Source organism: Arvicanthis niloticus, chromosome 17 (assembly GCF_011762505.2).
Source record: "Arvicanthis niloticus isolate mArvNil1 chromosome 17, mArvNil1.pat.X, whole genome shotgun sequence".
Lineage (NCBI taxonomy): Eukaryota > Metazoa > Chordata > Mammalia > Rodentia > Muridae > Arvicanthis > Arvicanthis niloticus.
This window is the reverse complement of record NC_047674.1, coordinates 57,737,872-57,751,570: the sequence shown is the minus strand read 5'-3', so window position 1 is coordinate 57,751,570 and position 13,699 is coordinate 57,737,872. Positions and strand designations below refer to the sequence as shown.

The following is a 13,699-nucleotide window of genomic DNA, read 5'->3' as shown; positions in this document are numbered from 1 at the left end:
GTTACAAACAGAGTAGCTAGTGCTGCTCTATTGGTTGGATGGTAGTCAGGATAGAGTAGGGGTGTCTCAAGACAAGACAAGGCTAAGAGAACCCCATAGCAGAAACAGCACTGGATGAAGTTACCAGAGGCTACAAAAATACTGGTCACCTCTGAGTTATGTTCTCAGAGTTAATCACCGGGCTAGAAAAAGGAAAACAAAAAAACAAACCAGGAGCCACTTGTAACCTGTATTCATGTCCAGTACCAATTTTACAAGACAGACAATAAGTCAACAGTGCTGGGCCCTATGAAACCTCAGATCAAATCTTCACTGTTACTAGTCACCTTGGGAAGAGAAATGTTTGCATTCTGTGAAATGGAGAAGTTAACACTTCCAGGATAGGGTGTTGTGAGGTTTAAATGAAATGGTGCCTACGAATAACTACCACATACATGGATGTTCATGGGAGTGCTGCTTACAATAGCCACTGCATAGATGAAGCAGCCCACTGATTCCGAATCCATCAATGGATAAACAGAATGAGGGGTTGTGGGGAGCTAACAGAAGGCGGCTATCATCCTTGCAGCCATCTTGAGCCATATACCCCGACAAGAGACTTGTTTACAACAGCCTACAACAGTTGAGCACACTCTGATAACATCTTGTTTTAGATACCCAGGATTTTCCCTTGGGCGTGTGAGACTTAAAGGTGTGATTTAGAGCCAAGACTTAAAGGTGTAATTTAGAGATAAGACTTAAAGGTGTGACTTAAAGGCGTGGCTTAGAAGTGAGGCATACAAAAGGTGAGAGAGCCAGACAGAAGAAATGATTAGACACTTGTACTTGAGACAGGCACTTGGAAGAGAACATGGAACTGGGAAAGAGACTAGCAACTTGGAACAGAGATTAGGACTTGAGATTTATTACAGAGGAAGTAGGAATTAGGATCTGAGACTTGGTACTAGAAACTAGGGACTTGGAAAGAGAGAAGAGAGACTGAAGAATAAATGGGATTGAATCACACTCTGTCTGGTCTCCATTCTTCGCATCTATCCTCACTCTCTCTATTGCTGAACCCCGACCAGCAGACTGGAGCAGCTTAGGGCAGTGCGGGCTCTAACAATTTAGCCCCCAAGGCTTTGGTAGTGTGAGTTCCAACATTGATAGAGCAGTCCCCGACATTTTGGACCCCAAGCGTGGGGCAGAGTGGTCTGCAACATTTTGGCCCCCAAACATGTTGTAGAGCGGTTCTCGACAAGGGGCCATGCATGTAATTGAGCCTGGGAGAGGAATGAAATTGTGATATATGCTACCATGTGGATGAACTGTGGAATCAATATGGTTCTCTACCAAAGGACACACATGGAAGGACTCCACCTGAGACATGTGGAATAGGCAAAGCCAGAAAGACAAAGGCACAGGCTGCCAGAGGCCAAAGATAAAAGATACAAGGGGTGCTCTTATTCCATAGGTCCAGAATTGCTTGGTTAGAATTATGACAATTTCTAGGAAAGGATAATGACTGTGGCTGCCCATTATTTGGGAATGTACTTCAGGGCACTGGACTCTTCACTTAAAACAATGATCAAAAATTGGGACTGGTGAGATGGCTTGGCTGTTCAGAGCATGTACCGCTCTTACAGAGGTCCGAACATCTGTACTGGGCAGTTCACAGCCACCTACAACTCAGGCTTGGGGGGGATCAGATGCCCTCTTCTGGACTCTGCACACACACACACACAGAGACACAGACACACACACACACACAGAGACACAGACACACACTTTTCTAACTATGAAAAGCATAAATGTTTTATGCATATTTCACCATAATTATGAAACAGACAACAAAGACTAGACTGTCTGCCATGTAATACAAGCAGCACAGGTAGGTGCAACTGACCTCGTTCTACCCAACTCACCTGCTCAAGGTAGTGTAGGGACAAGTTGATGTATTTGGCTTCTGTTAGAAGCAGGCCCCCGACTCCAGTCTTTGAGACACGTTCTGACCCTGCCAGGTCAACCAGATGGAGCTTAGCATGTCGGACGGTGGCAGACCCTGGCTCCTTGCTGCTCAAGTGCACAGTGAAAATACAGTGTGATCGGGTTGAAGCTTGATTCATAGGAGTCTAAAAAAAGTTACAAAATGTATAAGGTATCAAGTGAGAACTGTTTGAGGACATAGAATTAAAAACTGCATTTCTAATAGCATGGCATTCCCATGAAGCCAACACTTATGGGTAAGATCATCAAAGTCTGTTCTTTTCAGTGTGTTCTTGCCTGCTGGATGATGCAGAAAATGCAGATGGGTTGATTCAGAAGGTGACAAAGGCATCCTACTGAAATAAGTATGGAGACTTTTGAAGATAGGGAGGTGGCTCATATGGTTAAGTCCCTGCAATGAAGCACAAGACCTGAGCTTGGACTCCCAGAGCCCTTGTGAAAAAGCCTGGCATAGCTGCATATGTCTGTGACCCTCGCACAGGGTTGGAGTGGAGCAAAGACAGGTCCACTTTCAGGAGTTCACTGGCCAAAGAGTTTAACTCATCAGTAGCAGGTAGAGAGGACTGAGGAAGACACCCAATGTCAACCTCTGGCCTCCAAGTGCACATGCTTGGACCCCCCCACCACACACATACATATACACACTATATACACATATACACAAAATACACACAAACACACACACAGGATGGAAAGGATAGATAAAGTTTACTGGATTTGCAAGATCAAAATGAAAATCAATTATTTCTAATAGCCCAACAAGAATGGCAACAAAGGCAATGGAATTATAAAGAAGTTATATATGAATAGTGATAGAGAAAGATACCTAATGACAACCTCTGGTGACCTCAGGTTTCTAAACATGCACACATAGGTGAGCACACCTGCACATAATATATGTGTGCATACATATACATGCATTCATAACACATACACATGCAGGTACTTGTATGCATGGGCACGCACCTCCCCACCCCTTCCCCCAAACACACACCAAAATAAATTGGTGATACCTCTTCATACTGTATATGTGAATAAATGCCAGTGGGACTAAATGCTTACATGTAACAACACCACTTTGACATCAAGACAAGTAAATCCATGAACATATCATAATCCCTGTAAAGTAGTAATTGATGTTTTAAAATATCAACAAGCAAAATACTTGGAAAAATGAGAACGGGAGATGACTAAATAACTCAAAAAAAATCAGAAAAATACTTAAGGAGCATTTGAAAAACTGCTCAATGTTATAAATAATGCCTGTAGACCTTAGAGCTATAAAGATGAATTATTCCACACCCATCAGGCTGAGCAATTACAAAAACAAAGACTAAGGAAATGAATTCTGGTGGAGACATAAGGGTATGAAAATTTTCACACACTACTGATGGGAATACAAATTAAGAATATTTTATAAAGAAATTTAGCAATGTGCTACAATAATGCAAATGCAGAATCCCATGACACAGTGGTAAAACACTATGTCTATTTCCTAGAGAGCAGCCATGAGAAGGTGTACCAGGAGATACATAAATTAGGATAGTAGTTTCAATGTCTTAAAGATAACAGGAATGTGTACAGACTAAAAGGACATCTGGGATCAGGGAGATAATAGCCTGGGAAAAGTTAAAATGTTGCAGCCTTCAGAAAAGATTGTCATAAATGACGATACATTTGTAAAACCAAAGGCTGAGTTAAAATAAGGTTAAGAATGACAGGAATGTTGTGGTGGAGCTTACCTTAGCACAATACTGGCACTCTCAAGTACATGTGCTCTGTAACTTCTGAACTTACGTCATTAAAATAGGAAATTATGGGTCATTAACAATTGTGGTGGCCTTCTGGATGGATGGAAGAGAAAGGCCAACGAAGGGACTCATGCTTTACCAGCAAGAGACTTGTGATCGTGTCCACTGTCACCTTGAAAGAATCTAGCACCACCTGGACATGGCTGTGGGGAATGCTGTGGGAAAAGCCATCTCAGCTGTGGGCAGCAGCATCCTCTGGGCAGGGGACCCTGGACTGTGGGAGACAAGCCTCAACAAGCATGCATTCACCTCGGCTCCTGTGTTTCCTGATGGAGGATGCAACGCTAGTGGCTGTCTCAAGCCCCCACTCCCATGATTCCCCTGTCATCATGGGCTGAGCCTAGAACTGTGATCTAGACTAACCTCATTCTCCCCTGAACTGCTTTGGTTGAGTATTTCATCACAGCAACAGGGAAAGAAACTAAGATAGAGAGTTGGTCCTGAGAAGTGGGGACATTGGTACATAAGCCCGACTGTGGGTCTTAGGCCTTTGAATGTGTTTTGTGGCAAGAATGTGGTCTGTAACCTTTGGGCTAGAAATGCTCTTGAATGCTGTAGGCAGAGTGTGAAGGCTCATTACAGTGGCTGGGAATGCAGAGTACCAGAATGATAAGAGATCACACAGGGGATGCCTGGCTCTTGAGGTTTTAGAGGAAACAAGGATTCTGTCAGGGAGTAGATTAATGCTAATTATTATTATTATTTAAACTCATCAGGAGCAAATTCTGAAGAGTGAAAATATCAGCAGTCTCTATACAGTTCTCTATACAGTTGGGGTTATATTTTCTCTAAGGAATAAATATGATCTAAAAAAAAATGCAAGCAATGGGGCAGCAGCGTTGTGCTGTCAATAAAACCAGAGTGTTTCAGGCAAACAGTCATGCGAATGAATCCACAGCCATTTGGCTCTGCACCAAAGAATTCAGTGCGGATACACGTGCACAAGGATGGAGAAGCACACGCTGATGTGTCTTAAATCAGAAATTCTTTCTGTCGATATGAATTAGTGATGCACACAATGGTTGATTCACACCAGCTATCGAAACACACAGATGTCATAATGCTGGCCATGGTTTGGAGACTACCATGCAGTGAACAAGTTAAACAGGCTGAAAATGTGGCCCATCATTTGTTACCACAATAACTAGACCCAAATCTTGGCAGCATGTGAGCTCTCTCTTTCTGTCTGTTTGTGTCTGTGTCTGTGTGTGTCTGTCTCTCTGTCTCTGTCTCTCTCATGCTGAAGTGAGTCAACAAACAGCTGCATGTAAAGCCACAAACTCAAATATAGAACCTGACTTGAGGTGTTCTGGAAGTGGCTGAGAGGTATTTGCGGAACTTAAAGACAGGTTTCACGGTCACTGGTGCTTTCACGAGACAGTGGAGTCTATGGATGAAACTGAAAGTCAATCAGCAGGTGATGGTGGGATTGGATCGCACAATGAATGGGGTCTCAACAGCTGCCCCTGCCGTCCAAGCTGCTGATGCTGCACACCACTGAGTCTAGTCCTTTAATAAGTATTGGAAGTTGTGCACCCATTTCAAAGGAATACAAGATTCACAAAAATAACTGCATTCTAGAGCCTGCAATTAAGTGCAGTAATATACTGTAGGAATCCATGCCTCAAGCTCTGTCTCATAAATGCTTTCTGCGTGATGTAGCTGTTGGTGTCCTCTTAGATAAAATTTTCCTTAGACCTCAGACAATGCTCTTTATGTGGTTCTGTGTCATTGGATGTGGCCATGTCTGCTCCGTGTTTAGTCAGGGAATCTCTATGTCTTGTGGACATGCCAGTTTCCTGTCCTCTAAAAGGTAAACAATAACAACAACAAGTAAAAAAAAACAAAACAAAACCTGTATTTGAATGTTTTTGAAATTGCCTGAGAACAGATGGCACCATTTAGGCAGATTCAATTCAAAACTGAGCACATGTTTTAAGCAAATGTGTTCTTGGCAATTGCCGGTGCCTTTGGAAAAATCCTCAGGATGATTCATCATCTGCACGAAGAGAGCTTTTGCGTTTTGTGTCAGTCTTTGTAGATAGCTATGCTAGGTCATACAGAGAATGAAGGAAAATAAGACCTGGCCTTGGATCTCAAGGAACTTGCAATCTCTTCAGACAGGAAAATCCAGGTGTGTGTAAAGAGAGCTATGAGTTGAGGAAGACGCATGCCCAGTAAAAGAAGTGGTGGCTCAGTAGGGTATTGGTCATGTGTTCTGGTGTCATTTCTGTAGCTAAGACAAACACCCTGGACAGAAAGCAACAGGGGAGAAAGGGCTTTCTTCAGTTTACCATTTCATGTGCTAAAGAAGTCACATTGTTAGGAACCTGAAACAGCTAGCCATACACAGAGAGGGGTTAAGGCATGCATCCGCAACTGCTTGCTTGCTTGCTTGCTTGCTTGCTTGCTTGCTTGCTTGCTTGCTTGCTTGCTTGTTTTCAGCTAGCTTTCTCCTTTCCCCTTCAGGATCCAAGATAATGGTGTCACCCACATCGAGCAATGTCTTCCTATATTAATTAATAGTCCAAATACATATGTGCATGCGCGCGCACACACACACACACACACACACACACACACACACACACACACACACACACACACCTGCAAAGATATTTCCACAGGGCAATCTGATTTAGATAATTCCTCATTGAGACTCCCATCCCAGGTGATTCTAGGTTCTATCAAGTTGACAATTAAAATGAATTTGTTCACCATGTAATCAAGAAGACCTGAGTTTTATCCCCAGCACCTACATAAAAAGCCAGGCATGGTAGTGTACATCAATAATTCCCGCACTCAGGATGTGAAGGTAGGAGAATCCTTGGGGCTTACTGGCAGCCAGTCTAAGCTACCCAGCAAGCTCTAGGTAAACGGGAGGCCCGGTATCAAATTTTAAAAGGGGTAAGGGACAAGATGCATGGCTCAACAGTGAAGTTGATCTTTGTGTGTTGAGGTCAACCTTGAATGTTGTTCCTGAATTGTTCTCTGTGGCAGTTTGAATAAAAACAGTACCCATAGGCTCATATCTTTGAGTACTTCCTGTCTAACTGGTGAGGATTAAGAGGTGTGGCCTTGTTCAAGGAGGTGTGTCATTGGCTCGTGCTCTCTCTCTCTGTCTGTCTCTCTCTCTCTCTCTCTCTCTCTCTCTCTCTCTCTCTCTCTGTCTCTCTCTCTGTCTGTCTCTGCCTCTCTCTTACAGATCTCAATGTGATCTGCTACAATCAGCTGTCACTGCCACCTTGCCTTTGCTCTGCCATCATGGACTCCAGCCCTCTGAAATGTGAGCACATTTAAATGCTTTCTTTGATAAGTTAGTTGTCTTGGTCACAGTGCTTTATTGCAACATCAAACAAGGAACTGTACTATGTTTTGAGACAGAGTCTTTCACTGAACCTGGACTTCCCTGGTTGGCCAAGACTTACTGACCTGTGAGTCCCAGGGACCCTACTGTGTCTGCCTCCCAGCACTGGGGTTGCAGTCACATGCCTCCATACATGCTTGTCCACACAACTTGTGAAGGATTGACTCAGATCATTGTACTTGTTACAAGCGCACTACTGTTGAACCATCTCAGCCTATGCTTACTTGTATATTGAACATAATGTCCCCCCCTTCAAATAATCACATCTGTTTCCTCTCTCCGTGTCTCATGGATGGACAGCCAATGCAATCTGCTCCTAGAGGCCTGAAACTCCTCTCCACAATTCATGCTATTACTCACCTCTTACCCGATGAGCGATGAGTGCATTCTCACCTAGTCTTCTTACATCTCCCCCGTCTTGCCAACTATTCTCCACATGGTAGCATTTCTAAAATGTACGTTTGATTGCATCTACTCTATCCATATTCCTGAATTAACGCAACATGCTTCCTAAGACTAAATATCTCCTTTTCCTTCAAGGGTGCCTTATGTAACAATTTTATCAACACCTTTTCCAATGCAGTGCTCTGAATGCTTTAACTGTGGTAGAGCCACGGCAGACTTAGTAATCTCCCTGGAAGCCTTGAGGAGTGCAGCATCTGTGACACCCTGCGAGAATGTACAGTCTAGCCGTAGCAGGGGACACTAGGTATTACTTCCTGACTTCAGACCTGTCTAGACCTAGTATTATCAATAATACCTATGAAGTGTTCTTATGCTACATGGGATAATCCCTTACCTGTTCTTCAAAAACACATGCACACCCATGAGTATACAAATATTCACACAGACAGAACTACACACATTATACACAAATATACACAAACATACATCCCCCAAATCATACAAATATGCACATATACACTAACATATACACATTAACACTTTTTGAACCAACATTATAATCTATAAATTCATTATTTTCTCGAAATTTTGTTCTTTCTACAAATGAAAATATATGTCCTCATCCAAACAATTAGTAGGTGCTTTAGGACCAGGAGAGCCACTGTATTCGATAAAGACCTTTGCTCTCTCTGGCTAGCAGGTGTGAGCATTTCCCACTTGGCTTCTGATCAAACGGTGGGTGTCACATACCTTCCATTCCTCTTTAGATCCTTGTGCAAATCAGACCTTTTGTTGTGATAGATACTTGAAAATATTATCTAAAAGGAAGAATTATGATTTGGGCTGATGGTTTCAGATGTCTTCGTCCAGGGTCAGCTGGACTCATCACTTTGAGTCTGAGACAGGAAGAGTATCATGGTGGAAGGGGCATAGAGCAGAGGCTGCTCATTTCACCAAGAAGCGAAAGGTGGGGAGTGGGTCTTGCATCCATCCTCACGGGCTTGCTTCCACCCACTTTAGCTCCACCCAGGTCCCCAACCTGTTGGACGCTGGTGTCAATGTGCAGGGTGGCCTTCCAGATGCTGTGACGCTTTAACACAGCTCCTCATGCTGTGGTGACCCCCAACCATAAAATTATTTTCATTGCTACTTCATAGCTATTATTTTTTTCTACTGTTATGAATTGCAATGTAAATATCTGACATACAGGATGTCCGATTTCTGACCCCATGGGGGTCACCACCCACAAGTTGAGAACCGCTGCTCTACATTTTCAAGACTGCCCATATACAGTCTTGAAGTCTAAAGCCATCGCTGTACACAAACTTGTACACCATAGTTTTAATTGTCACGTAAACTCACAGAAGAACAAAGCCAACACTCCCATCCTAAGTGAGAGAAATTCAAGACAACTCAGAAAGGATCAGAGCAAAGCAAGGCCAATACTGAGGCAGGACATGTTAAATCCCAGTTGCAATCTGGGCTCACCCGGGATACCTGGTGGCAGCCCTGTGCTCTCCTTGTTTGTAGCCTGTATGATGTTTTTCTTGCCTGGCATCTCTGACTTCCCTCTGCAGCCTAGGTAAAAGCCTCCGGTATTCTGCACTCTGCCATCTTGCCTTCCGTAGACTCCCAACCCAGGATCTGCTGCCAGGAGGAGCAGCAACCAGCAGAGCGAAATGTGTTGTGCTCACACATGGCACTTTCAACTTTTGTAATATTAATCTATTTCCAGTCACTTCAAAAATAATCATGGATTATTTTTAGTCATCAATTCCTCAAATAACGTGTGTGTGTGTGTGTGTGTGTACCATTGCTGTGCACCTAAACCTTTTATTGTTTTAATCCTAAATTACTCCACAATTATGCAGCAAAATTGCAAGAATTTCATTAATCTAAGACTAGATGTCTCTTTTAGACTGAATGTGTCATTGTAGTGTATTTGGCCATGGCTGCCCAAGGCAAAGACTAAGAACTACCACACAAGAGAGAATCCAGCTTCTCCAAGTGTTGTTTGGCAGTGGCTTCTAGAACAGGGCCTTTACACACTCCTCTCTGTTCATTAGCTCTCCAATGAAGCTTGGAAATACTAGCATCCCTATGACGGCTCTCTCCTTGTTAGCTATCCATATCCTGCAGGTTAAACCCCACCATTAACTAAGTCTAAGCTGATCTTGACCCCACTGGTTAAACAGTTTCTTATCCAGTTCTTCCCACACAAAAACGACTGGATCAGGAGGCTCACAATGCTCTTGAAATCGTAAGTACCTGAGACACCAGGCCGGGTGGCTTAGCCCTTGACTCTATAAATACTTGTCATGCTGTTTGGTGCTTGTGTTTCAGAACACATCTGTATCAGTTACTTTTGTGTTGTTGTGATAAAATGCCATGACCAGAATCATGACCAACATCAGGACCTGATGGAAGAAGCAGTTTATTTTGGCTTCTAGATTCAGAGGAGTAAGAGTCTGTCACGACAGGGAGCGTGGCAGACAGCAGGCATAACGGCAGGAGCAGAAAGCAGAAAGTTCATATTTTGACCCACAAGCACAAAACACACACACACACACACACACACGCACACGCACACATTGGGGGGAGGGGGTTGAGGGGTTGTGTGTCAGGTCTATATACTCTCAAACCCTGTCCCTAGTGACTTACTTCCTTCAGCAAGGCCCTCCCTCCTAAACTTCCCCAAATGCCACCACCGACTGGGACCAAATGTTCAAATACCTGAGTCTATAGGTCGCGGTGGGGGGCAAGTTCATTTATACTGTCACCACCTTGAAGAAAAATATTTCCAATGAGAAATCTCTCTACTGGAATTAAATAACATAAACTATTTTCTGTTCTGACTTTTCTCTTCATAATATATCTGGTTTTCAGAAGAAGTAATGAGAATTATTTCCCCAGTTGTAGGATCCTGGGTCTTTTTCTTATCTAGTGTGTTCTCCAAGTAGCTTTGTGAAAGAGAAAAATAGGCTAGGTGCAGCAATTTTATTTAAAAGTAAAATAAAAGCTTCAGAGCAATCTACAGCTTATGAGAAGGTTTTAGCAATTACGATTCACCCTCTGATAAGAACAGCCAGTACCTCTATTATATGCTCTCCTAGCAAGTCTGGAATCGGTTTGACAGAGATATGATTTTCACATCCTCAACAAGCTTTTGGGTGGTTTAATAATTTTAAGAAAACGTAATGTCAGAATCACTGATGGTTCTGCAGAAATTTCCCTTGTGGGAGGTCAGAGGTCAGAAGACTGCATCCCTCTGGGTTGTTTCCCTGAGAGGCCAAAGTCAAAGGCAGTTATGTCAAAATCAAAGTTGGGGAAATAGAGGTAGTGACGACAAACGGGGAGGGAGGAATCAACACAGTACCTTTAATAAAAAACAAATCATATATATGTGTGTGTGTGTGAGTGTGCATGTGCGTATGTGTGTGTGTGTGTGTATGTTTTAAACATATGTATTCAAGTTTGCATACACAGATGTGCACCTGCCTGTGGAGACTAGAAGTCATTCCTGACACCTTCCTTGGTTATACCCCACAGTATTTTTTTGAGACAGGGTCTCTCACTGAATAGATCTCACTAAAATGGCTACTCTCGCTAGCCAGCAAGGTCCAGGGTTGCTTCTGCTTCTGCACCACTAGGGCTGGGATTACAGGCACAATGAGGCCAGATTTTATGTGAATGTTGAGGATTGAAATTCAGATTCTTATGCTTGTACAACAAGCATCTTAGCAACTGAGCTGTCTCCCTAGCTCCAATAAAGTTGTTTTAAAAGGAGTCCTGGTCAGTCATCGGCCCTGGTTATCAACCTGAGTGGTCACCAAACTGTCTACTAGAAGACAGGTTTGCTCTCTGTATGACAGACATATAACCTCAAAAGTCTCTGCCTTTTCTTCCTTTTTAAATAGGTGACTGCAGAAGAATCACAGCTGGATGTAGCTTGCAAAGACAGCAAGTAACTCATCTTGGTTTTCTGCTACTGCCATTTTTCATTGTTTAAATTCAATTATTTATATCGTCTTCCCTTTAAAATTCAGTCTGGCTTTAAAATTTCCAAATCTGACTATATACATATCTGAAATAATACCTAATAACAATATCAAGCTAAAAGGGTTAATACATTTTTCAAGAATTCGGGACACTTGGTTCAAACCTTTCATGTAAACAGTTTCTTGCAGTCTATCCGCCTAATGATGACAGGTAAGATGAAAAATGTCCATTACGTTCCACTGTGCAGACATCTAGGACACCAAGTGGAACTAACATACCAAGAAGAATTGTGCTGTACGCTCACACAGATTTACTCTAGCAAAACTTGAATGTGACAGCCAACTCTCTGCAGTCTTTGAGTCTGGACATTGAGACCAGAAAAGACATGAATTGGAGGACAGTGTCACTCAGCGGGGAAGCCAGAGGGAGCACTGCAGAGGCAAGGGTGGCTGAGTCCCACCTCTCTGTTTTGTCATCTAGTAATGATCTCTCGTATTGCGAACATTCTACTTGTCTTTCTGGCCATGAAGATCTCTTTCTGTTAGAACTTGGCAAAGCTCCAAATGCCCAGTCAGAAACAAAATCAAATCAAGTCACTGAAGTTTGTTTTTTGTGTCATGTAAAACCCTTAAAAGGACTCTCAGCTCAGATGCAGTGCAAGGAACAGACCCTAGTAGGTCTAAGAACAACTGACAATGAATAGTCCCTGTGTGCTAAGAGCAGACTTTGACCTCTGACCAGTTTTCCTGAATTCTTTTTTCTTCTTTATTGAATATGTTACTTACATTTCAGATGTTATGCCCTTTCCCCATTTCCCGCTCCTACACCCAGAAAGCCCCTTTCCCATCCCCCATCTCTTGCTTCTATGAGGATGTGCCCTCACCCACCCACTCATACGTAACTCCCTGCCCTCAAATTCCCCCACACTGGGGCATCCAGCCTTCATGGGACCAAGGACCTCCTCTCCTACCTATGCCCCCAAAAGCCATCCTCCATGTCTAAGATCAAGTGACCATAGGTGTGTGGGTTCATTTCTGGGTCTTTAATTCTATTCCATTCCATTGATCTTCCTGCCTGTCTCTGTACCAATACCATGCAGTTTTTATCACTATTGCTCTGCAGTACAGCTTGAGGTCAGGGATAGTGATTTCCCCCAGAAATTCTTTTATTGTTGAGAATAGTTTTTGCTATCCCTTTTTTTGTTGTTGTTGTTATTCCAAATGAATTTGCAAATTGCTCTTTCTAACTCTGTGAAGAATTGTGTTGGAATTTTGATGGGGACTGCACTGAATCTATAGATTGCTTTCGGCAAGATGGCCATTTTAACTATATTAATCCTGCCAATCCATGAGCATGGCAGATCTTTCCATCTTCTGAGATCTTCCTCAGTTTCTTTCTTCAGAGACTTGAAGTTCTTATCATACAGATCTTTCACTTGCTTGGTTAGATTCACACCTTCACATAAAACCAGATACACTGAAACTAATAGAAGAGAAGGTGGGGAAGAACCTCAAATACTTGGGCATAGGGGAAAAGTTCCTGAACAGAACACCAATGGCTTATGCTCTAAGATCAAGAATTGACAAATGGCAGATCTCAGAAGATGGAAAGATCTGCCATGCTCATGGATTGGCAGGATTAATATAGTTAAAATGGCCATCTTGCCGAAAGCAATCTATAGATTCAGTGCAGTCCCCATCAAAATTCCAACACAATTCTTCACAGAGTTAGAAAGAGCAATTTGCAAATTCATTTGGAATAACAACAACAACAACAACAACAACAACAAAAAAAGGGATAGCAAAAACTATTCTCAACAATAAAAGAATTTCTGGGGGAAATCACTATCCCTGACCTCAAGCTGTACTGCAGAGCAATAGTGATAAAAACTGCATGGTATTGGTACAGAGACAGGCAGGAAGATCAATGGAATGGAATAGAATTAAAGACCCAGAAATGAACCCACACACCTATGGTCACTTGATCTTTGACAAAGGAGCTAAAACCGTCCAGTGGAAAAAGACAGCATTTTCAACAAATGGTGTTGGTTCAACTGGAGGTCAACATGTAGAAGAATGCAAATCAATCCATTCTTATTTCCTTGTACAAAGCTCAAGTCCAAGTAGATAAA

At 42.7% G+C, this 13,699-nt stretch overlaps 1 protein-coding gene across 3 annotated transcripts in view; it reads right to left on the bottom strand.

Annotated features, from left to right (window-relative positions):
* Nucleotides 1-13,699, bottom strand: part of Kif6 (kinesin family member 6) — a 285,185-nt gene that overhangs the window by 187,071 nt on the left and 84,415 nt on the right. For 2 of the 3 annotated variants that reach the window (XM_076915376.1, XM_076915378.1), the window contains one exon: nucleotides 1,905-2,111. The exons of the other annotated variant lie outside the window; for it this stretch is intronic. In XM_076915376.1, coding sequence (XP_076771491.1) covers nucleotides 1,905-2,111 — 207 coding nt within the window. The remainder of the gene's footprint in view (nucleotides 1-1,904; nucleotides 2,112-13,699) is intronic. 3 annotated transcript variants of the gene reach the window in all.